The sequence below is a fragment of the Panthera leo genome, chromosome E2, assembly GCF_018350215.1.
Source record: "Panthera leo isolate Ple1 chromosome E2, P.leo_Ple1_pat1.1, whole genome shotgun sequence".
Classification (NCBI taxonomy): Eukaryota; Metazoa; Chordata; class Mammalia; order Carnivora; family Felidae; genus Panthera; species Panthera leo.
The window spans coordinates 37,776,913-37,800,904 of NC_056693.1; the positions used below are offsets into that span (position 1 = coordinate 37,776,913).

The 23,992-nt window shown below is 35.3% G+C and overlaps 1 protein-coding gene across 3 annotated transcripts in view; it reads right to left on the reverse strand.

Annotated features, from left to right (window-relative positions):
* CDH8 (cadherin 8) overlaps positions 1-23,992 on the reverse strand; it is a 412,814-nt gene that overhangs the window by 40,049 nt on the left and 348,773 nt on the right. For all 3 annotated transcript variants that reach the window (XM_042918476.1, XM_042918478.1, XM_042918477.1), the window contains exon 10: positions 13,049-13,166. In XM_042918476.1, coding sequence (XP_042774410.1) covers positions 13,049-13,166 — 118 coding nt within the window. The remainder of the gene's footprint in view (positions 1-13,048; positions 13,167-23,992) is intronic.

Below are 23,992 nucleotides of genomic sequence, written 5' to 3' on the forward strand. Positions count from 1 at the left end.
TCCTTTGTGTGAAGGTACCTTAAATGAATACATTCATTCACCAGCCTCATATGTTCTTTAACCACAGCCACCATTTATTGATCCTCCCTTCGATCCCATGTATTGTACTCTAAGTTTGCATAATCTTTAAAAACTCCTCACAATGCTGTAAGTAATGCCTGGATGTATCCATTTTAAGAGAAGATTCAGGCTGAGAAATGCAATAGCTCATCAAAGATCAGCTTGCAAGTGATGGAGCCTAGTCTGTACTCAACCTGTGGGAGTTGGCTTCCCACTGTGTGTGATTGTCTTTGTCATTGCTCACTTTCATCACTGTTACCTCTAAGAATATTTTGTATTTTATATATTTTATGTTTTATATATATTATATTTTAGTAGCTGGAGGAGGACAAGAATCGTGTGGGATCAAGCATAACAGAATCACAGTTGTGAGAGCCCATGCTTCCTCCTCCCCCATAATTTTCTTCACATTGTAACTTTGTTCCCCCTCTCTGTCCTCTAGGAGAACAAACTGATGCATGTTGTACAGGAGGCTCAGATCCCCTGCAATGTGAATGGGCTTCTGTGAGCCCAACATTCATGGACCTTAAAGAGTGGAGTTTGCAGGGATCCAGGGATTACTTAGCACATAATGAACTTTATCTGTTCTTGGCCTTGGTTTCCTGTTTCACTAGATCTCCTAAAAATACTGATAACTTCCCTGAATCTTACTTTGTTGTCATTGTTGCCCTTTGGCAGAGCCATATGTAGGTCATGTAATAAGCACCTTCCCTGGCTATTACTCTTAAGGAGAGTCCTGGACTCTCCTTAAGGAACATCTCTGTCCCTAGCAGTGAGATTTTTTTTCTTTTTCTTTTTTTTTTATTTTAACTTTTTTTTGAAATTCCTGCTGCTATACCAACCTTACTAATTTGACTATCCCTATTCCTCTTTGCAGTTAGCATATTGAGGTCTAGAATGCATTTCAGGGTAGGTTTTATATAGCTAGCTTAATCCCTTAAAGCCCATCCTCAATGGATGTCTGCTTCCTTCTTTTTTCTTTGAGGTCCCACCAATTTTGCTATTTGGTCCCCTTGAATTATGATATAAAAACTCTTGCCATTTTCTGTTCTCTGACACTTTTATGTTACCATCACCTTTCTAAAGAGGAAGGGCCCTGATAAGAGAAATTTATGATGCAAAAGCTCCATGTTCTATATTTATAAACAAGACCCAGCATGTACCCCAATAATGCATTTCCAGGAACAGGTTGAATAGCCAAGACTTGGATTTTAAATTCTCACACTGCAATTCCAACCTTGGAAATTGTGCTTTTGAGAGAAATGAATACGCAATTCCTTTAATGGCCCTTGGCTTATTTTGAGAGGCATTCTATGAAGGGATTAAGCAAGTGAGTGATATAATAAAAACAATGACTGCCTTTAGAAATGTGCTTCTTTAAAATAGCCCTCACAGTTTGTCTATACTCTAATTTCAGTGGAATGTTGATCTAGATTACCTAAACGTTGCACCCAGCACTATTTTTATACCTAAGTTCTTGTTTTTTTTCCCTCCAGTTCTCCTTCAGACTTGTTATTTGAAATACTGTATTTTATTGATTCTAACATATATGTGTGTGTATATGACATACATATATATATATATATATATACATATATACACATATACACACACATATATACATATATATGTTTTAATACCTATGAAATAAGGATATGTCTTTTAGTTAAGGGCATGTTGTATTGTCAGATTTTTAATGGAATGCTATTTTTCTTAATTGGACATAAATTAATGGTGTATCTCTTTAACAATATTGTATATTTGGTGATATTAAAGTTTTTAAGGCATCAGATTAGAGTTGCCAAGTTTTACCCAACTAATACTGTGATGGTCTTCTCTAAGGCTTAGCTGATAGTTTCTAGCCTTCTATATTTTGAGAAAAAGAACCACAAGTGTTTGAAAACTATAAATAAAATATCAGCAGTTTTGCTGAGCAAATGTTCTAGGAGTAAAAGTGCAAGGCTTTGAGAGGCAGTAAGTGCTCCTTGTAAGACTCTAGATTTCCCAGCTTGGTAGCCTCATTCTGTGCCTATTCAATTAACATAGCTGAGCTTCAGTTTCCCATCTGTAAAATGGCAATGATAATGCTCAACTTGAATATGTACGTTTAGAGATCGATGGATAGATACATATATCGTGTAAATGATATGAAACAACTCAAAAAACTCAAAAAACTTTACCATTGTTTTTTTCTTGCAATTTGATATATAACCCATGCAGAGTAATAGAGTACAGATTTATCTTAAAATAACTGCAGGACTTTTAAATAAAATTCTCACCAGAGATGTAAGCATCTAATGTGTAGAATTATAATCTAATGTGTATAATCGTTTTTTATGTTTCCCAATTAAATATATTTTATAAGCAATCATATTTCTATGCAATGTTAGATTGTTTCTCAAAAATAACTTCTTGTAAAATTAAGCATCAGCTTTGGAATACATACATATTTTAGAAAGACAGAAAGGCTATACCAGAATTAATATAGGGGCATAGATTTTCTTCTTGTTTCTCCCTAAACAATCAAAATGTGAACTTGTGTACATTTTATCCATTTTACTTTGGGAAAAAATAATTTTAGATAATTTTCTCCTAACCACTCTAAAACCTTCTTTGTTGAACATTTGCCCAATGACATTTAGAAGAAAGGGAAGTTTCTTATCAACTGATGTCAACTTCATGTTTCAGAACATGAGCCAAGATATTATTTTTTTAATTTTTAAGATAGGAAAATATGCACTGAGGGACCTTTTTCATATATATATATTACTGGTATATATCGTGTGTGTTTATATCAATTCATTTCCCAGCCCCACTAGAAATGTGTGTGTGTGTGTGTGTGTGTGTGTGTGTGTGCATGTGTGTGCATGTGCGTGTGTGTCTGTCTTAAAACCTCCCAAATGTGTAGGACACATTTGTTATTCTATGAAAAACATCAAGAATCTATGCAGACATACTTAAAATACTAAGAGCCACACCATTAATGTCCTTTTGTGAACCATGCAAAGTCTTCTGAGAATAGAGTTCATGGATCTCCACAAAATGTTTCATTGCATCTATCTTTAAACACATTTTTGGCCTTTCCTTATTGTTCCTTAAAGTAAATTCCTTCTATATCTGACCATTCTCCCTTAACTGTGATTAGCACCCTCTGCACATAACAGTGTATTCATTTCTGCAAAACTTTATTTAAGCTCTACTTTTTTGAGAGACCTTCCTGATAAATCAATACCAATCCAGTAATTAAATATCTTCATAGAACTCGTATATTTTCTTTCTCCACCCTTAGAAGATAAGCAAGACTACCAAATTCTGAGCTATTAGAACCATGTGTCATATGTTTATTGAGTTCTTTTGATATATGGGAATGGTTTAATTCTTTAATATGTCCAGAATTCTGCCCTAACATACTGAGAAAGAGAACCTGTAATATTGCAGAGGCATATCTTTTAATAATACTATCTAGTATTTTAGTATGAATGAGATTTGGTATCATAATTTCTGGTATAAAGATGACTTGCATGTGCATTATTTCTTTTGAAGGTTAATGAAGAAGACAAAGTACACAGAACATCACATAAGTTCTAGGTACTGCCCTTGGCACTTACCATATATCCTTTCATTTGTTCATCACAGCAATTTTATTTTAACATTATCAAACACAGTCCATTACAGAAAATTAAAAGCTCTATCCAAAGTCACATCTTCATTAATTGGTGGATGCGGAATTTGTCTGATTTTCAAGTCTGTGATATTTCTCCAAATAGCACACGTTTGCACTGTCAGTATATTAGGGTACGTGAATTCTTAGCTCCTCAGCACTAACCCATTCATTTTGTAGGAGAAGAAACTGAAGTCCCCGGAAAAGTACACCACAGTGTGACCTTGATGGAATGAGAAATGACAGTCTAGCCAAGTGAAAGCATGAAACTCAGAGAAAGAAGATTGTGCTCAGCATACCAGGGACAATATCGCTTTTTTCTCAGACTGCCCTAAGATAAACAGCCATCAAAAGGCTGAGAATGATCTACTCAAACAATAGACGGAGAAAATTCGAGTAAGCTATCTACTAGGCTGAAAGGAAAGGCAATGGGTGACCCATAAAGGTCCAAGAACAACAATTACTATATTTCTCTATGAAGTGCATCAGTACATTCATTCTGGTGGCTCTTTAGGGAACACACAGAAAAATGAACCCAATGCCATGTCCAAAAATCAGCACAATACCATCCTGTAGTTGCCAGAAGACCTCAGTAAACATTAAACACTGAAAGTTAGCTAAAACCTGGTCACTGACAGGTATTTGAATCAACGATGCATAGGAACTGGAAAAGACGTAAACTATATCTAACGAGGCTTGGATCAAAACTATAATGGATTCTAATAAACATGCAAAAATGGAATCATCAGCCCCCATTCAGTGGCAGTGCTGACGCATAAATTACAGTGATGCCTAGGGATCACCTTAAATTTGAAAAGAACTCCACAACATGATCTGACTGTAGTCAGAAGCACATTGAGTAATGTGGTTCCACTTGTCTGAGTGCAGACATAGTGAGGGCACAAATCTGAAACTCACAGGGAGAATTCACTATCCATGACTATGGATGTATATCACCACCTTGATCATCACAATGCTTTGTAAAGATGAAAACTCTTTTTTATGTAGGGCCAGTTTTACAAGTTGGGTGAGGTCTAAGAGGGACCTTTGTTTATGACAGTATAGAAGTTAGAATGTGTGATCTTTCCTTCCCAAATCATAGTATTTTGCAGCCTAGCATGTGAATTTCTCCACTATATGACAAAAATCCATGTTAGATTATAGCCTTCCTTTCTGTGAATTCAAATTAGTATAAGATTGAGTTGTGAGAACAAAAATACACTGTACAGGAGGACCAAAACAATGCCTATTTAATTCCCTGGTTTGTTTTCAATTCCAAGGCAGTGCCTAGCACATGGTAGACACTAAATAAATAGGTATTGAATGAATGAGTGAATAAAAAGATATACTCTCTTATTAATAACCTCAGAGGATAATGGGGGAGACATTCTTTGACTCATGTGCCCGCCCTAGCAGTTACCACACTGTCCTGCAGAGAAAAGCAAAGGAAAAAAAAAAAAAACTTACAGCAACTGTTAAACATTCCCTTGTTCTGCTCACAGATGGGGGTAACCTGAATTCTTATGAATGATTGGAAATTAGCTAGATAGAAAATGGAGGGAGCAGTAGATGTGTATTCCAGATAAAGGGAAGGGAGAGTGCATTTAAAAAGCATCATTGGTTTTGCATGTTCAAGGATGCATAAGGAATATAGAGGATAAGAACAAGGTAGAAGGGAGAGAGTGGTGGATAATAAAATTGGGGAGAGAGACATTCTTCATCATTGCCTTTTTTAAATGTACACTATCACTGAGTTTTTCAAATATATTTGACATTCCATATTTAACATTTAAGATCTTCCTAATCTGTATTTTCTTTTCTTTTTTCTTTTTCTTTTTCTTTTTTACTAAGGTGCTCCAAGATAAAACAATCTATCATTCTATCAACTCTCAAATGTTCCATTTGGCAGTATACAGAGTTGTATGCAGTTGGATCTAAAGAGAGAAAACTCAGCTCTATGGATACCTACAATTTGTAAGTACTCTTTTTTTTTTTTAATCTATTATGTTATGGTAATGAGGATTGTATTCAAAGAAAAATTTCAGTTACCCCAAAATTTGTCTTTACCATTTCTCCTCTCCCTTTGCTTTACTTATGGCCGATGTTTACAGACATGGTCAATCACTGGCCACTCAAATAAGGGGCAGTTAAATAGCTTATCATTAGTTACCATCCAAATGCCTTATTTTAGTTTCCTTATTCATATATTTGTTTGTTCCATTGGGTGTGGGTGCGGGTTTGTTGCGGTGGGCTGAGAGATTCAGGAGGCTCATACAATTGTAGAAAAAGAAGGGAAATAAGGAAAGGAAATTAATATTTATTGAGTGAGTACCTTCAATTTATCAGACACTGAACTTTGCACATTTTTAACAATTAAATCAATGTTTTCTTATTCAAAACAACATATGGGTAATAATTATTTCCATTTTATAGATAAAGTTTCGAGATTATTCATCTATTTGTGGAAGTTCTCACAGATCATAATCAAAAAGCTAGGATTCAAAGCTAAATACTCTTAACTATGAAGCTCGTGCTTTATATATTCCACAGGGTCTCTCTTTTACTATTCATTCTACTTCACCCCAAGTCAACTTTAAAAATGTTTACATGAGTGCCCCCTTTACTGTTTCCAAATTTTTTCTCTGCTTTCTGTATCCACTTTAATAAACCAAGGGATGCAAAGCACATGATATGTGTTATTCAGGTCACATCCCTAGATAGAATGTCACGTATACCTAATGTTGTATCTATAAAGTGCTCAAAATAATTCAAACTTCTATGCTGAAGGGAGATAAAATGATTGTCAGCTACATTTAATACTTTTTTAGAAAAGGAGAATTTGCATCGACTGACAGCTCATTTTGTTTCCACATTCAATTTTAATATTTGCTTGTGCTTACCAAAAGGACAGTCATGTTTATTTGGCACCCACAAAATCCCAAGACCTATTTTTATGCTTGTAAACAGATTCTAAATCAGTAAATAGCATTATTTTTTAATGGCACAAACAAGAAAGTGGTCCAAACAAGATTTGATAAATAAAAAACATTTCTCTGAGTAATTCTCTCTACTCCTCTTGATGTTCGACTGATTTCCTTATTTTCTATTTTTTCTTTTGAAGTAAAAGTTTCAGAAAGCAAATTCTCAATAAAAAGATTATTTGTCCTAAGGGATCTTTAAGGTAACTACAATAGCTTTAAGATAACTAAGCATGTACAATTTATCTCTTGGTTTTTCTCTTTCAAAAATTTTCAGAATTAGAGGGATGCCTGGGTGGTTTAGCAGGTTAAATGTCTGACTCTTGACTTCGGCTCAGGTCATGATCTCACAGTTTGTGGGTACGAGCCTGGGATTCTCTCTCTATCCCCCCTGTCTCTGCCCCTCCCCAGCTTATGCTGTCTCTCAAAATAAATAAAGTACATAAACATTAAAATTATTTTTTTCTGAATTAGAATGCTCTATACAGATCAGATATGATTTAGCAAACTATGACACTCTTAATCAATTTATAACTTTGAATAGCATGTGGACAACCACACATGTGAGTCTATGCCGTGTATCTAAATTATATCCCTGGTAGTCAGTAATCTCAGAATTCAATTGTCTTCCACAATATACACTAAAGAACAGACACGGAGCAGTGCTATCTCTGAGTAGAGCAATACTTTTAGGATTTTCAGTATATGCAGAAGAAACTCTCAATTTCTGAAAGCACTCTTGTATTATGATTTAAAAGAGAAAAACAAACCAAAAAGATATGGAGACTATACAAAATAACAAGAATTTTATTAAAACTACCTAAGAAAAGAAAATCTAGTTTTCTGAACCCAACTCTACAATCATATGCAACTTGGAAAGTGGAAGTACAGATCTGTTATCTATTTTTCTTAGCTTGCACATCATCCTTAATTACAGTTTAGACGACAAAATGAAACATAAATGGCTTTTTATCAACGGAACATTGCTAGAAGCATAAACAATAAATTATGAATTACTGAAGCAGAAGCCTTTTGGATCATGTATGCATAATGCTGTTCTGCATATTTGGGATCCCAGTTGGGCCTCCTGTTTCATGCAAATTGAGTACTACCTTTTACCATTCAACATTGACAAGAAGTACCATGCTTCATGTGGATCAGAACCGATACCTTATATGGAAAAGACCTCTGTCAATGTTTGGTGCTGTGTAAGTGCTGTGGAAAATTCCTCTCTGTGAGCAGAATAGACAGGGTCCCCATACTGCAAACATGCATATATAGGTATTCATTATCGCACTCATACAAGCACAGGGTTTTCACTTGTTGCTTAGGTATGGTTGCCTGGGAAACCCGTTAAGAATGGACCTGCAGTGGCTGAGGGACGGAGGCTTTCGTAAAGGCCACATGAGGAAAGATGTTATTTTGGAAAGTCCTTTCTTAGCTTCAAAGCAGCCTGAGGTAATGGAAGAATTCCATGAGGGCCTGAGGTGGCCAGAAAAGGACACTTGTATTACAAAAGGGCCCTCTTTGCTGTGGATCTTCAGGAAGACCTTTCAAGTCCAGTTCTGCCTGGATGGGGGTACAAGTGGCTTGAGGAGAAAGAGGAGGGCCTCTGTTTGCCTCAACGCCTCCGTTCTGAATACAGCAGAGGCATGTGTGAGGATTCGGCCTGAGTAAAGATGGAGGACAGAGGGCCAGCTCTGGCTGGCCTGGGATCAGGGAAATCCATTTACACCGTTAGGCAGCAAATTTCAGTTTTGTGGTGAGAGGAACGTGAGATAAATTGACATTCTTCAAAAAAGCAAAGGAATGTTGCCTTTAATCTTCAGCCTGTGCAAAATGATTCCACAGGGCATTTGTGTTAGGAGGTTGTGGGTATTTAAAACAACTTGATATGCTAAAATGAAAAGTAATCCCATCAAGTTGGAAGATGGGGTCAGCTATTGTGTGGAGAAAGCTGAGTTTCATTTTCGCACAGGAGAAAGAAAGAAAAGCCTTTCTATTCAAAAACAGTTCCAAGAACCCTGCAGCTATTTCCAAGGCTGGTAAATATTTTAATTATTTCTCTACCTTCTCCTCCTCCTCCTCCTTTTTTTTTTCTTTTATCTTTGTATTATATCATTTAGATTGCAATACATTACTAAGCAGATTTCTCGTAATGTGTTCTAGTAAGGATGAAGGTTTTCACAACTACCAACGAGGCCACTTTCACAATTACTGTACAATACTCGAAAATTAACAGAGTTAAAGCTGCCAAGGGGCTGGATGAGAATGATAAGCCAGAGGAGATGGGACATAGCATAGGAATTTAAGAATTAATAGATTAATCTTATGACGATCTTGTCCCATTTACTGATGAAGGTTTTTGTTTGTTTGTTTTTTGTTTTTTTTGTTTTATGCGCCAGACATTGTGCTAAGAGCTGTCTAAGACCTTGGTTACACATATCTATCACAGCACACCTGTGGGGTGAATAGGTATTGTTATCCTGGTATTACAGATGAGGAAAGTATGGCTTAAAATTATCAGCCTGTAGTCTGTATTCTTACAAGGGGTGCCTCTAGAGGATAAAAAGACATAAAACACATATTGCTTGAAACCAGTCAATCAGTTGAGATGGAAACCCCACAAAACAAAGCATGAAATGCATTCTAAACAGGGAACCATGTTTTGGACATTGAGATTACCAGGTGCATTTATCCAAAGCTCCAGTCAGCATCAACATTATCCAAATTAATTATCACAATTATACCTGGGGAGTGAGGTGCTTATCAGTAGGATTTTGGTCAAAAGGAAATACCAAGAAGAGAAACAAATGTTAGTATCATCAGGTACTCTGGTTCCCCTGCTGTCTTTTCTGAAGCCTAACCAAAGTGTAATTAAGGCCAAGTTTATTGTCTGCTTCTTTCCATTTTATACTGTCCTGTTTGTGGTTTTCCTCATTTCTGTATACACATGATTCAAATATTTCAGTACAAAACATGAAGACTCCCATTTTTCCAGACTGCTTTCTGGCAATTCCAATCAAATCTTTTAACTACAATGTGCAGGCTGGAGAAGACCATGATCCTGGCAGACCTGAAATTTTCTGCAACCAAGATATTTCTGTATCTGTGAAAGGTCCATTTATCTTCCATGTCTTGTTATATTGAATTGTTGAGTATCTTCCATTTTCATGGTTAGAATGGAGGCCAATACTGCAATGCGTCAGCAAAAAACTCAATTTGTTTCTAAATTCACCCAACTGGAAGATGGAGAAACCAACGTCTGGGCCATATTATTTAGACAATGTGAGGTGCTATGATCGGTGTATATATGTGATACATATATGATGTGACTCATCATATTTTTGACATTTGCTTTCACCTTTATGGGTATTTAAAGTTGTTTTCCTAATCTGGATGAAATATGAATCTCATATATTCAGAAAGAGAATTATTTGTGGAATCACCCAACTGTGTAGGAGATAGGAGACAGCTAATTTTGATCTTTTTTTGTCTTTGATTATGAATTAGTCAGCTGAAAATTGCAGAAGGACCAATCTATACAAGGGAGGTGAAAGGTCACATTAACTTCAAGTTGAAAGACGTGGCTACAATTTCCTTAGAAAATGCGAAATACTAAAACCATCACCCATAAATATCTAATTAAATAAGGAAATCATCTGGCCATCAATTATAAATTTGGATATACTAGATCTCTCAAAATATTAACCTTCATCTGTTGGGCTGGGACTCATAAATCATGACACTCTCAGTGGAGAAACATCAGTTAATGACCATTTTAAAGTCCATTTTATGAAGAAAAAAAACAATCCTAAATATGATTATACCATTTGATTTTCTCCATCTTAAAACATAAAATATACCATAGTTTTAAAATAAATAATGTCTAGTATTTGGATTTTTCAATTGTGCTTGTATTGTCTTATCATTAACAGGGAATGGGTAATAGGCTACCAAAATACTGATTTATCTATTTACTTATTTATTTCCATAATTTTAAATCTGACAACTTTTTTCCCATTACTTTGATTGTTTCTACATGTGAAGAAGGGACCATCTCCCCCAACCCTATTTTTATAGTAACTATCCAGATGCCAATAAGGTAGTGGTCTATGTAGCAAAACTTGTGAATTTCTGATCTAGGAAAAGGAAGATAGAGTATAAATTATACATATCTATTCGAAAAACTAGTGAGCTCATGATTTACTCTACGGAGAAATTGAATATTTGGATCCTAAATCCAAAATCACAGTGAACATATATTCTGATTTCCACAATACAATCCTGGTTTATGGGTTTTTTTTTGTTTTGTTTTGTTTTGTTTTTTTTCAGGAACAAATATAAATAGCAACCCCTTTCACTTTAAAAAATGCCCCAATTGGAAAAATAAATTATATGGTCACTTTTGGCAAAATAAACGCACAATTTAAATGGAACAATTGTGGCACAGAGTGGTCTTTGCACAAAATATTCATAACACCTGGAATCTTTGTAAAACTTTTTTCAGTTTTTTCACACACACACAATTCTGTGACATAAATAAAAAGTGTAACTTCCATGTTCTAGTTTCAAAGTAAGACATATAATATACATGCTTTTAAAATATTCTGTTAAAGGGCTTATTGAAATGTGTGATAGGGTGAAAGAGGTTACTTAATTGTGCAAATTTGACTTCTTACTGCTTCCAAAATTCAGAGAAAACACATGAAATTCATTCACTGTCAGACCAAAATCCCCTCTTTAAAAGATTTAGGGTACAAACAAATTCAGTACGAAACTGCACTTTCCTTGGCACCCCAAACAGCCTCTCATTCCTTTGCAATATGTTTATGTGGTGCCTTTGACGGGCTGTACTTATATGACAGGCATATCTTGAAATTGCATGCCCAGAATATGCCAAAAAGCTCAAAACCTTTGGGATGGGAAAATATTTCTTCACAGAGAATTTTTAAATGGAGGGCATTTCATATGCAAAAATAATGACTGATACCTATTAGCTCACAATCAAAGTGAGCATGGACCACACGTATACACAGACTTTTAGCTCAGCTTGGGATTTCTGTTTGGCTTTCATCTTAGCCATATTCATGTGACTTTCATAAAAAAGAAATCTTGATAACTGAAAAACAAAGACAATGTACATGGATTACAGTTCCTAATTAGGGAAGGTTAACAAAGGAGTACTCCATTACTAAGGAGAAAGAACAGGATTTCGTCTCCTTCGTGTTTATAATAGTGAAGGCCAGCTAAAAGAGGAATATCTGTATAAGGACTTCTCCATTTCATTTTTGGTGTTGCACTTACATTTATCAAAGCATCCCCAAAGAACTAAGTAAGGAGCATCATGTTAAAAGGTAGGGCCATAATATACTTAACAAGAGCCATAAAATGTTTTATTTCATGAAAGAAATGTCAAAATTCACTCCCTCCTTGAAACACAACATAGCAAATTACCCAAATGTCATGAACTAAATTTGACTCTTCTGAGTATAGTTTTTATAGAGACCATTCAGAAATCCAAACAAATGCCTACAGAAAACAGCTTAAGACAATACATTTATTTTGCTAATCATTCCAAAACAGCCAAAACTAAGTTTTAAATATACCTGAGCCAAAATCAACAGCAAAAAATGCTTGTTACATATACAGCAGATTAGGAAACAAAAATGTACAGATGAGATGGACTTAAAAAAATAGATCTATAACCTTCGTATGTAATAGATAATAGTTAGGGAAAACAGTAACCCAAACTTAGTTCTCAAGAAATAATGAAATGGATTAAATGTTCTCCATGAGTGAAAGACTTAACAATAAAATCAGTTTATATTACCTCCACAATAATACTGATAAGGAGTGTCCTTCAAGAAGGATTTCCTGATCCAATTGCTATTATCAAAGTTAGTACAGGCTTAAACAAATACCTCTAATGTGTACCCACAAACCAGGCAAAATTAGGATAGGCTTTCCCTAAAGACTTGGTAAACATTCAATTAAAACTTAGCAACTGTGAAGTATAAGCCAGTTCCTTCTCTAACAGATATCTCAGTATCTCAAAATTCCTGGAACTTTCCCAGGGGTTAAATCTTACTGTTCATTCTTCAAAGTAAGGTGATTGAGGTATTCCCTGGGATAAAATTAACTTTCACATTAACAGCTTTCTTATCTATTGTTTCAATATTGGAAGGAGGAAGTGATGTAATTACCAAGCCATTAGGCTGATAAGCTAAGTTTCAATTGCTCATGGGTGAGCAAAAATTATTTTATTGATATTTTCAGTCAAATTATGAAATCACATCCTATTTTCCAATTTATGTTCCACCCTGTTTCATAAGGCTAATAGATTTACCTTCATTTTTCTTGATGGTAAAATTCGGATTGTTGACCATTTCTGGAAGAAGACTGTATAAGAAATAATGTCCATTTTTGGGATCATCTTTGTCCATGGCACTCACTGTTTGAATGACCTGTAACATAAAACTCGACGTCAGCATTTTTGATGACATCAAAGGGCTTATACTGCCTTTAAAAGCTGAGTGACATCTCTTTAGTTGACTGATATTTGGTCCAACGATTTTTTTTCACTTTTCTGAGTTGCTGTGGATGGTTTGTGCCAAGAACAAGGAGAAACATTTATCACTTTAAAACCTTAGCTTTGATAAATTGATGAACATTAATGTTCATTTGTGTCCATTTGGTGTCTGTGGCTCAAAGTAGCAAATTTAAGGTTATTTGAAAATTCCACTGGGTAATTACAGGTTTCTTTCCAATTTGAATATACACGGGCATCTAGAATGAGATTTGGAATTGTTACAGTGATTGTAGTATGGCTCTTGGGAGGATCGTGGAAGTAAAGAACTTAAATCTTGAATCCTCAAAACTCCTCTTTTATTTTGCTTATCAGGTTACATATGTTTGCCAAATAGAATGTTCCTCGGCACAAACATCACTGCAACAAACCTTTCTGAAGAGTCGCATCTGTTCCCTCCCAATAATGAATACTGTTTTTAAAGCTAGTGGATAACACATGCAAACAATGCTTTGGAGTGTATCCTGAGATGAATAAATTATAGGGATTAGGAGAATTACCACTGTGCAGAGCTGTTTGGATAGATACACACACTTGGAATTGGTGCCGGTTGAATGTGCTTATTTCATTTGCAAAGCTGCATTAACTTAGTGCTAAGTTGTTTCTTAGGATGTCAGAGAATCAGCTTAATAATTCATATTAATGATTCTGTGATATTAATCACTTCAATATGAAACACCGGGCAGTAGTTAATGTAGTAAAAATGATAGCTTACACTACCATTGTAAATAACTACGACATAATTTCTACAAAAAAAAAAAAAATGCCTGTAAAGCATGACAGTCAAGGCGACATCAGATTTACCATAAGAAGAATTAACAGGGAAATGCTGTAAGGTTTGTGAAATTTAGAGAATATAATGATGATGCCTAATATATTAGGTTTGTTTGAATTTAGGTCCCATTCAACTTTACCAATTTCATTATAGATGAAAAAATGGATCATTTCTTTCTGAGAAAAGGATATCCTTGCCTAGTGACTTATCGCCTAAATGAGTGTGAGAACCACAACTGTGAGCATCTATGGCTTTTGTGCATACTATATGATGAACAGTACGTTAAGGTTAAGACATAAAGGAAATAACCCCTCTCAGCTTTCATTTCTCCATTTTAAAAATGGGACATATTCTTACCTGGTAGGGGTTTTACTTTTGTTAAGGATCTTGTAAAATGTCTTATCAGTGTACTTAGTTTGAGTAATAAGATAACAAAAAAATAGCACAAAATATAACTCAGGATTAAGACAGTGAGGTAGTCATCAAAGTGATGGACTCTGAAATTGAGCAGCCTTGATAGAAGCCATAGTTTTACCTTCTCGTCATTGTGACACTGAGGGAGTTACTTTAGTCTTTCTGAAACTCAGTTTCCATGTATTCTAAAATGACAAATAACAAGTGCCTTTCTCATAGGGCTGTTTTGGCAATTGATATAAATTCATGTGAATCTCTTAATATAGTATCTGGTTCCTAGTAACTGTTCAGTGAATGTCAGTCATCATCCTTATTGTCATTATCATTTTTTTTATTAGGGTCAGTACCATTTATTCATGACATAGCCCCATGATAAATGTAATGGCTTTGATGTTACCACAACAGTTCCCTAACCTCATCAGATTAGATGGGAATATAATTATATTCACTCTATTTGAACACCTAGCATGTTTTCCCTGACATTTAAGTGCAGAGAGATGCCCTGAGCCTCCAGTTTTATAAAAAATGAAAGAATAGAAATCCAAGGGGAAAATCTGGGGAACACAAGTAAGTCTTTTATGACTAGCCTACATGTACACATATTTAAGGGAAGAATTTGACAAGAACCTTCTTCTAAGCAGTTATAAAGAACAGTGAGGGGGAAAGTTATCCGTGAGCATAGGTAGTATTCCCTTCTCCATTTACCCAATTTTGTTTCAAAAGTATTCCTATGTCCAGGTGCACCAGTTGAAAAACTAACTTTTAACGTGTGTGAGCATAAGTGAAGAAGAGCAAATGAAAAGACTTTTTGATATCCTGTGGTGAAAATCATTCACGACTAAATGCATTCTGTAGTGTAGTTAGTGGATAGAGCTCCTGTAATAATACCCTTCCTAATATTTCTAAGTAATCTGCATGAAAAAGACTCATACATGCTGGCAAGTAGATCTACATGAGTTATTTCATTAGTTAAGCCGCCACGACCAAAATAAAAGATGCAATAATTTAGCTTACCTGAAGTAAAGGAATATAATTACCTGTCATGCCGTATCTCAGAAGTTTGGTCTAAACATTATACCTGCAATGAATATGTTTTTTTCCACGATGTATTTAAGCCAGAAACTAGACATACAATTTCTTGAGCCTACTGAACCAGAAAGGCTTGGGGTGAGGCATTTTAAACAGTCTTCCAGGTGATTCTGATGCATGCTTAAGTCTGAGATGGACTGTTTTCAGCCAAGGGAGAAGATTGGTGTTTACAATTCTCTTATTATTACTCATTAGGGGAGTTTGTATAATTATTTTTTTTTTTTAACATTTATTTATTTTTGAGACAGAGACAGAGCATGAACAGGGGAGGGGCAGACAGAGAGGGAGACACAGAATCCGAAACAGGCTCCAGGCTCTGAGCTGTCAGCACAGAGCCCGACGTGGGGCTCGAACTCACGGACCATTAGATCATGACCTGAGCCGAAGTTGGACGCTTAACCGATCAAGCCATCCAGGCGCCCCTAGGGGAGTTTGTATTATTAAGCTAACATCAAGCTCAGTGCTTGATATGTTGGGGAAATAGTGATGAAATGGTGAATCTTTATATTTTTTATTTTTAAATTTCATTTGAGAGCGAGAGAGAAAGCACAAAGCAGGGGAGAGGGGCAGAGAGAGAGAGAGAGAGAGAGAGAATCTTAAGCAGGCCCCATGCTCAGGCAGAGCCAGACAGGGTCTCAATCCTATGACCTGGAATCATGACCTTAGCTGAAATCAAAAGTCAGATGCTCAGTGGACTGAGCCACCCAAGTGCCCCAGAAATGGTGAATCTTTAAATCAACTTCCAAATATCCCATGAACTGACTACACTTAAGAATTTGGTTTAAACCATTTTTGACACTTCATTTTATCTTAATGTAGATAGCTACTGTCTAGACATTTTCTCTAAAAGTAGACACCCGGTAAATCACTTGAAGGACTTTATACTATTAAAATGCGTTAAGATACCCCTATCTAAAAGGCTGAAATTTTCACTGATGTAATAACATCTGAATACACTCAGCTTTAAACAATAGAAAGAAAAGAACAGATTTATTCAAGGCAGTGCAACTCCACATAAGCAGATTTTATAGGCACACTGACTAGCTGGAGAATGAAAACCACACACGTTCCCCCAGTGTGCTACTATGATGTCAATTACCTTTTAGATAATTGAAAATTTCTGGAGATGTCACAGATTTTTAGGAGTACATATATAACATTCGGTTTAAATATTTTTCCTTTCTACCAGTAAAGATGCAATTGAAAAAAATCTAATGTTTGATGACTTATTGTGGATTAATTTTAAAGGAAGCCGAAATTTTATATATCTATATAGATGTATATAGGTAGATAGGTAATATCTATATATAGGAGATGGATAGATAAATAGATAGACAGATTTATTAGAAAAACAAAGTATATCTGGAATGTTGGGATAAGGAGATGAATTTCAAGGCCATACTTGGAATTCTATGGGAGCAGACTTTGTTCTATTTCTTGAGATTACTAATTTGAAATGAAATAACCTTTCTAAGAAATGAAACTAAAAAAAGAAAAATTTTGGGAATTATGGGGCCATATCATATTTCTGTTTTATTAAAAAACAATTTGTTGTTTATCAACACTTAACCCAACTTATATTGTTTTTATTAGCAGAGTTGATTAAACTTTATGTAAGACTATTTTACCTTACTTCAAAAATATTGAATGACAGTGAGGTATCACTGTCATTATTAATTTTTGAAAAGCAAGCATCCAACAGATACATTTTGGATGATCTGATCTGTTTGCAACCATAAAACTGTCAAGGGATCTATTAGAAATGCAATATAAGATTCTATAGATATTATTCATTGATTTGTTCTTAGGTACCAAGCATGATTATATACAATGAGTTGGATTTTTATCCCCTTCACTGTTGTAAGAACACCACATGATAACTATTTAATACATATTGCCTAAATGAAAAAATGAATGAATGAACGGATGATGTCAGCATATTTTAGCCTCATCACTAATTCTCACATAACCTTGAGAAGTATGTATGAAGAAATGTATTGGAACCCTAGTACATCAAAGATGTGATATATAATATTTGATCCCAGATATATCTGATAACAAACCACTTGTGTCTTCCTGCTCCAATACATCAGGCTGCCTCAAAATCTTGTTGACATTCATACATTTTGCACATGTATTTCAGTTAAGTTGGGGCTTACGCCTTCGATATTTTGGAGAGTGCATAGGATGCACTCATCCATTCTTGTTCTCATTGCTCAGGTACTTTGCTTTACTGAGATAAAGGTCCCCTTTTATTCTGACACATCACACAACAAAATGAAGACTTAGAAATCATAGTTCCTTGTAAGTGTGGACAAGATGAGAGAGGATTGCATTCTCTTGCATCTTTTGGAATGCTTTCAAAAGCTTCTGGAATATACATCTATGTTCCAGGAACACTCAACATTGATAGCAAAGATACTATCTACCATCACAGCACACTGTCACTTTGTCAGGCAAAACTTAATTTTCTTTTTTCTTGGCAAGTCTTTCTGTGGTGGTGTGAATTGGAAGGTGATGGAAAGTGAGTTGAATGGGACGAAATCAAAGGTGCTGCGGAAAGCACAGCATCATTTTTGGTTTTCTATTCATTCCTCTGCCTATTAGCTTTCCTGAAATACTAACTTCTGTTTATTAGAGCATGAGTTTTAAACTTGGGAAAGGAAAGGATGAACCATGAATAAGCATCACATGCTTCAATCTTCTCAACTTGAAAGTAAAGTTGAATGAAATTACTTATATATGCACATAAAGGAGGGGAAAGTCCATAGCTTTTATCAGAGTATCAATGTTTTTTATAACTGAAAGAAAACAAAATAGCTTAAAAACCAGCCCCTAAAAGACAGGTCCTTGGAAATAAAAATTATGCACACAAGAGAAATCAAGTTATAACAACGATGATAAATTGAAAAAAGAGGAAATATTGGAATTTGGGAAATTATATTAAAATCCGCACAATGACCCAATTATCCTCCATAATTTCAAAACTGTATATAATAAGGTTCAAATATAAGCACTGTTCATAGATATTTAATGGATAGTTACTGGATATTTGTTTTATAATTTGCATGGTAATCCAATCTCTACCAAGACTTCTCCTATCTAGAGTGTTTTGCCATGCCAGTGTGTGTGTGTGTGTGTGTGTCTTTGTCTTTAAAAACCATTAGGTTACTGTTCAGAACATATACCTTGGAAGTCTGACCTATGGAAAATACAACAGGAGGATATAGATTTGATTTTCTATGTCTCTTTTAAACACTAAGTGAAGTCGTCAGTCCTCTGGGTCAACATTTGGGGGCTGTACCTTTATAAACCCATTTGCGAAACTTTCGATATTTTCCTCCATTTCTGTTTCCTTCACTCCCCTTTCCCTTCCTGAAACCAAGTTGAAATAAAATGATACAAAGCAAGGACTTCTGAATAGTATGTTTATACAAAGTTTGGAGTTTCCAGTGTCTCATACCTTTTTTCCTAGACTCTGCATATTTCATGTGTATTTTGTGCACCTCTGAATTAATACTAACAAAATATTCCATCACTTGCTCTGCTTTGAAAACCTCATTAGCAGGGTAAACCCCAAAGTTTCTAACATAGCTGAGAAGTCTCAGGTCCCTTTTCAATCTCTTCTCTCCATCTTCCATGATACTACTCCACAGGAATACTTCCTGATGCCTCCTTGGCATTGCAAGCATCACTTCCTAAGCTGAACCTGTGTGGCATTATTTATCCTCCTGGAGCAGGTTTGTTTCCTGACTGGGTTCCCTTTACCACTAGTTGTATAGTTTTCTCTGAAGGAAATTTGAAAGATTTTATAATCAGCTATGTTTGCTAAATGGCAAAGACCATATAGCCTTGTCATGATTCATATGTATTTATAAATGTAAGGGAATCTTAGAGTTAAACAAAAGAAGAAGAAAGGAATGTTGTTGAACTTGGTTTAATTCAGTGTCAGTGCTCCATGACCTTATTAAGTAAACCACACACACACGCACACACACACACACACACCACAAACGCCACACCATATAGGTAATGTGCTATGCCCTACAAGTTTTTCTCAGGCACTCTTTGAGAAATGCTGTCCTCCAAAATTCCTACTGAATCTTAAAGGCCTGGGAGACTTCCACCTCTGTGTGGAGGCATTGTGTCTATCTAGCTTGGTGGTTACCATGTCTCTGCCCTTCCAACAAAATGTCAGCTCCTCGTGGTACCACATACTACCCACTAGCACAAAGCCTAGGCCTAAGGCCTTTTACTATCCAGTGTCAATTTTACTTTCTTCAAAAGGGTATCAACTTGGCTTCTAAGAACAAATGGAAAGAAGCATACACATGTGCCCACCTTGCTTCAGTCCTAAATTCTTACTCAGTAACTTATAGGTTGAAAACAAAACAAAATATATTTGTATGAAATAGGCCAAGATTCTCAAACAATCCCTGACAGCATGTTCTCTGTGGATCATCAATCTCATTTAGGTGAGGTGCTAGAATATGGAATTGGGGATCGCACAAGAGGTTCAGCCAATGTGTATGTTGGCTGAAAACATGACTCCAAAAAAGATGGAGATTGAATGTGTCCTGCAGGTTGATCCCAGTATATTTGAAAAATAATGATATTGGCCCCACACATTTAAATGAGGAGGAATAAAGTACAAGCCTTTCCTTTACCCTGAATGAATAAAATACTTGGAAATTACCAGAGGAGGAGTTATTCCAATACAGGGAACTAGATTGTCTTCTGTTATAGGGACCCATTAAGGGACTATTTATAATGTTTTGCTCCAAATCAAAGTCATGTAGCTCTAACAACAAAATAAAGCAATCCTAATGATTTAATCCTATATTTTGCTTTTTAGACTATGACATTAGTTAAAATATATACTAATAATAATTATAATTATTTATTAAGCACTTGATATTGCACTAGATATTTCTGAAATATCGGAGTTTAGTAGAGGTTAAGACTGAAGGTCACAAAATTAGTAAACGGCAGAGCTGTGATTCACACTAAGATTATTCTGGTTTCAAATCCTTCCACTGTATTTTTTACTTATGTGCTCCCCTCTGTCAAAAGTGAGCTCGAAAAGTCATACTTCTGTTAATGATGGTTTTGAAATATATTTTGTTAAGTATGATTTCTTCAAATATTGTTTTACGGATTCTATTAATTTACCATCTCCTAGCTACACCCCCCAAAATGAAAATAGTACTGTATGCATTTTGTTGAGGCTATCAATTTCATCTGTTTTAAAATCAATCCTGTCTCCCTCTTGTGCATGCAGATAGATCCTGAAAAATGCCTGCTGGCAGGGAAGTTAAAATTAAATCTCCTAAATTTATTGTTTCATGAGTGTTATAAAATGCCATATTTTTGACTCACTGTTTTATATTTATTAGAAAAAAGCCAACAGAAATTTTTAAAAGAAATAAATAAAGTAGCAAACACACTCATTTCTGGTGTTTATCAACAGATAATTATTTTTACTTTTCTCCCTAAGCTTTCTTTCTTAAGATTTTGTGGAATGCTTTTTGGATAATGTGTCTTATGGGTCACAGGAGTTGACATTTTTCGCTTTTGAAAAATGCTCACTCTTGACCACAATCTTATTTCTAAGAAGTTTGTTGCACAGGCAATGGAATCTCAAAGTCCGCTTCCTTGGGAAGCACTGCAAGATCATAGAAAGTGCAAGGACTTTGGACGCTTCAAGAACAGACCTTGAAACCCATGTATGCCACTTTTCATGGCCTTGGGGAAGCCCCTCACCCTTTTTCAGCCTCAGCCTCCTTATCAGTAAAATGTGGCTGCCAACACGAATCTCCGAAGTAGTGATTTTGATTGTATGTTGGATGTCTGTCTATATTACGGTATTCATGAAAGCATGCGGCTTTCACAATTCCTTGTCTGCATCTCAACTGCTACCACCTTAGATCACCAAGTACCTCACCAAGTCCTGGTATATAGTTTATGTTTAATAAATATCTTTTACCAACATCTTTTGCAATTACAGCCTATTAAATGTTCTTCCTGCTTAATTGCATGTATGCATGTGTGTGTGTGTTGTGCATGTGTGTGTACATTTTATTCAAAATGCGTTTTGTCCAGTTTCAGTGTTGCTTATTACATTCTTCTTAATCTTACACTTAGCCACAGAGGTCTTCAATTCTTCAAACAAACCAAGGTCTTTCTCCCTTGAGGGTCTTTGCCCAAGCTTATCGTGCTGGCTAGAAGTCTCTTGCTTCCACTGCTTGAATGTCTAGCCCTTTCTAATTTTTTTTTTTTTTTCAGATTCAGCTTAAAGGATACTCACTTAAAAAGTAACTTTCTCTGACAACACTATATAAAGTAGGGTCTGCTTTTTCTTTTTTCCCCTCTGCCTAGTTGTGCCAATGTTTCCTTCAATCCAGTTTTCAAAATTGAAATTATATTATGTATTCATTCCACTTTTTTTTTTAATAAGTCCTCTTCCTCATTAAGTTCCATTAGACAGGACATTCTTTTTTTGCCCTTTTTACATTGTTTCCCTGGGTCATATTACAAGAGTATCTTGTAGATGCAATACAAAATGTTGTTCAGTAAATAAATAAATAAGTGATTTTTCATTTGAAGAGGTTAGTTTGTGCACTGTGTGAGTAAAACAAGTGTTTCCATGGTAATATCTGAGAAGCTAGTTATTGAAATATTTGTCACTGCTGAATGAAATGAATTAGAACTATGATTCTAAAATTTCGTGAATATTCATTACATGCAAAGCATTAGCTAGATACAAATCTAGAAATATAGGATATTATTTTCTTCCTTTCTTTGTGGTTTTTATTTATTTATTTTTTGACCTATGACATTCCTAGGATAAGCCAACTTCATATTGCTACAGTATTGGTCAGAGACAAAGGGGATTAGAAGAAGTAAACCAAAGCATTTTTTTCATCCCAGACATAATTGATGCCAAATAGCTTGCCTCAGCTTCTATAGAGGGTGATGAAGCTTTAATTATATGCCACTAGATTTATTTACAGTAAAAAGGGAAGCTCCTCCCTGAAGGAAAAAAGAACTGAAGCAGTCTGTCATCTAGTCCTCAAACAGTAAAATATTCTCTGGGACTAAATAAGAGACCTTGACTCATACCTGGAAATACAACATTTTCAATGTAGTCCTTGCATCAATGAACCATCTGGAGCAAATTATCCTAATTATGTATGTATGATAAGCAAGGGGTTAGCATCTGAAATAAAATCCTAGAAAGACCCTATCAAGGGGATAGGATGTAGAACAGAGTTATGGAAGGCCCTCTAGCCAACACTGGTCACTAAAGCTCTCTATTTCTCTTTTCATGTTTGGTTCTGAGTGTGCTGTTGTCAAGCATAATGAAGGAAGATACTGGTTTCTCCACAGCTGTTACCTGTTCCTCCACCCGTCCAGCCAGATTACCATTCTCTTCAGAGAGAACCTGGTTTATCCCCAGCTGACTCCTTTTCAGCTCTTGATAGATGTTTCCTGTCTCTGGTGGAACAGGTCCTATATTAAGAGGTCTTTTCAGTAAGATAGCTTCATTTCCCTTCAGCTCTTCAGCCTCCTTTCTGCCCAGAGGATTTGAGGTATGTTCTTGCAATTCTATCATTTCTAATTTTATTACGTGTTTGCCAGAGAGAAAACTCTAGAAGGGAAAAAGACTGTTGTTTAGGGCATTGTTTGCCACTAAATCCCCAGTACCTCACCAAGTCCTGGTACATAGTTTCTGTCTGTTTAATAAGTATTTACTGACTGACCCAAACCTACCATCATCCTATTATACACATGAACTATCAGTTATATATTTTCTAATTTTGAACTCTTTAAACCATACCATCATTTCTGTTTTGGCCATTAGAGAGGAGTCAGTGGAAGGAATCTTTTTTATTCTTACTGTTAAACTGAGAGCCAAGTAATTTGTAAATGATTGTATCGTGATATGATTGAGTTGGAGACTAAGGATACATATTTGTCATCTTAAAACTTGTGACTTGAGATAAATTACCTAGAACTATTGGGGAAATTTTTCTAAAATAGAAGTAATGAGCAACAGAAAATACTTAATTAATTATCTAATGGAGCAATTATTTCAGATGATTCTAATGAAAAGGGATGCACCATGATTTTGTATAATATGGACTATGGACTTTTCCTGTTATGGGTGGTGGTTCCTCTCTTTAGGAAATAAATTGAAGAAAATGTCATCTGTCAGTTAATAATAATGAAAAGGTTTTAGAAGCAGACATGATTTCCAATTCTACTTTCAAAGAACCTATAACAGTTTCAGCATAGATGTATCATGTATTGGAGATGTACTTCCAGAGAGGAGGAAAGTGTTGTCCCTCCTTCCTTGGTGAAAGTTTTTATTTAGTCTTTTTTTTTTTTTTTTTTTTTTTTTTTTTTATTCTTTAAGGAGTCCA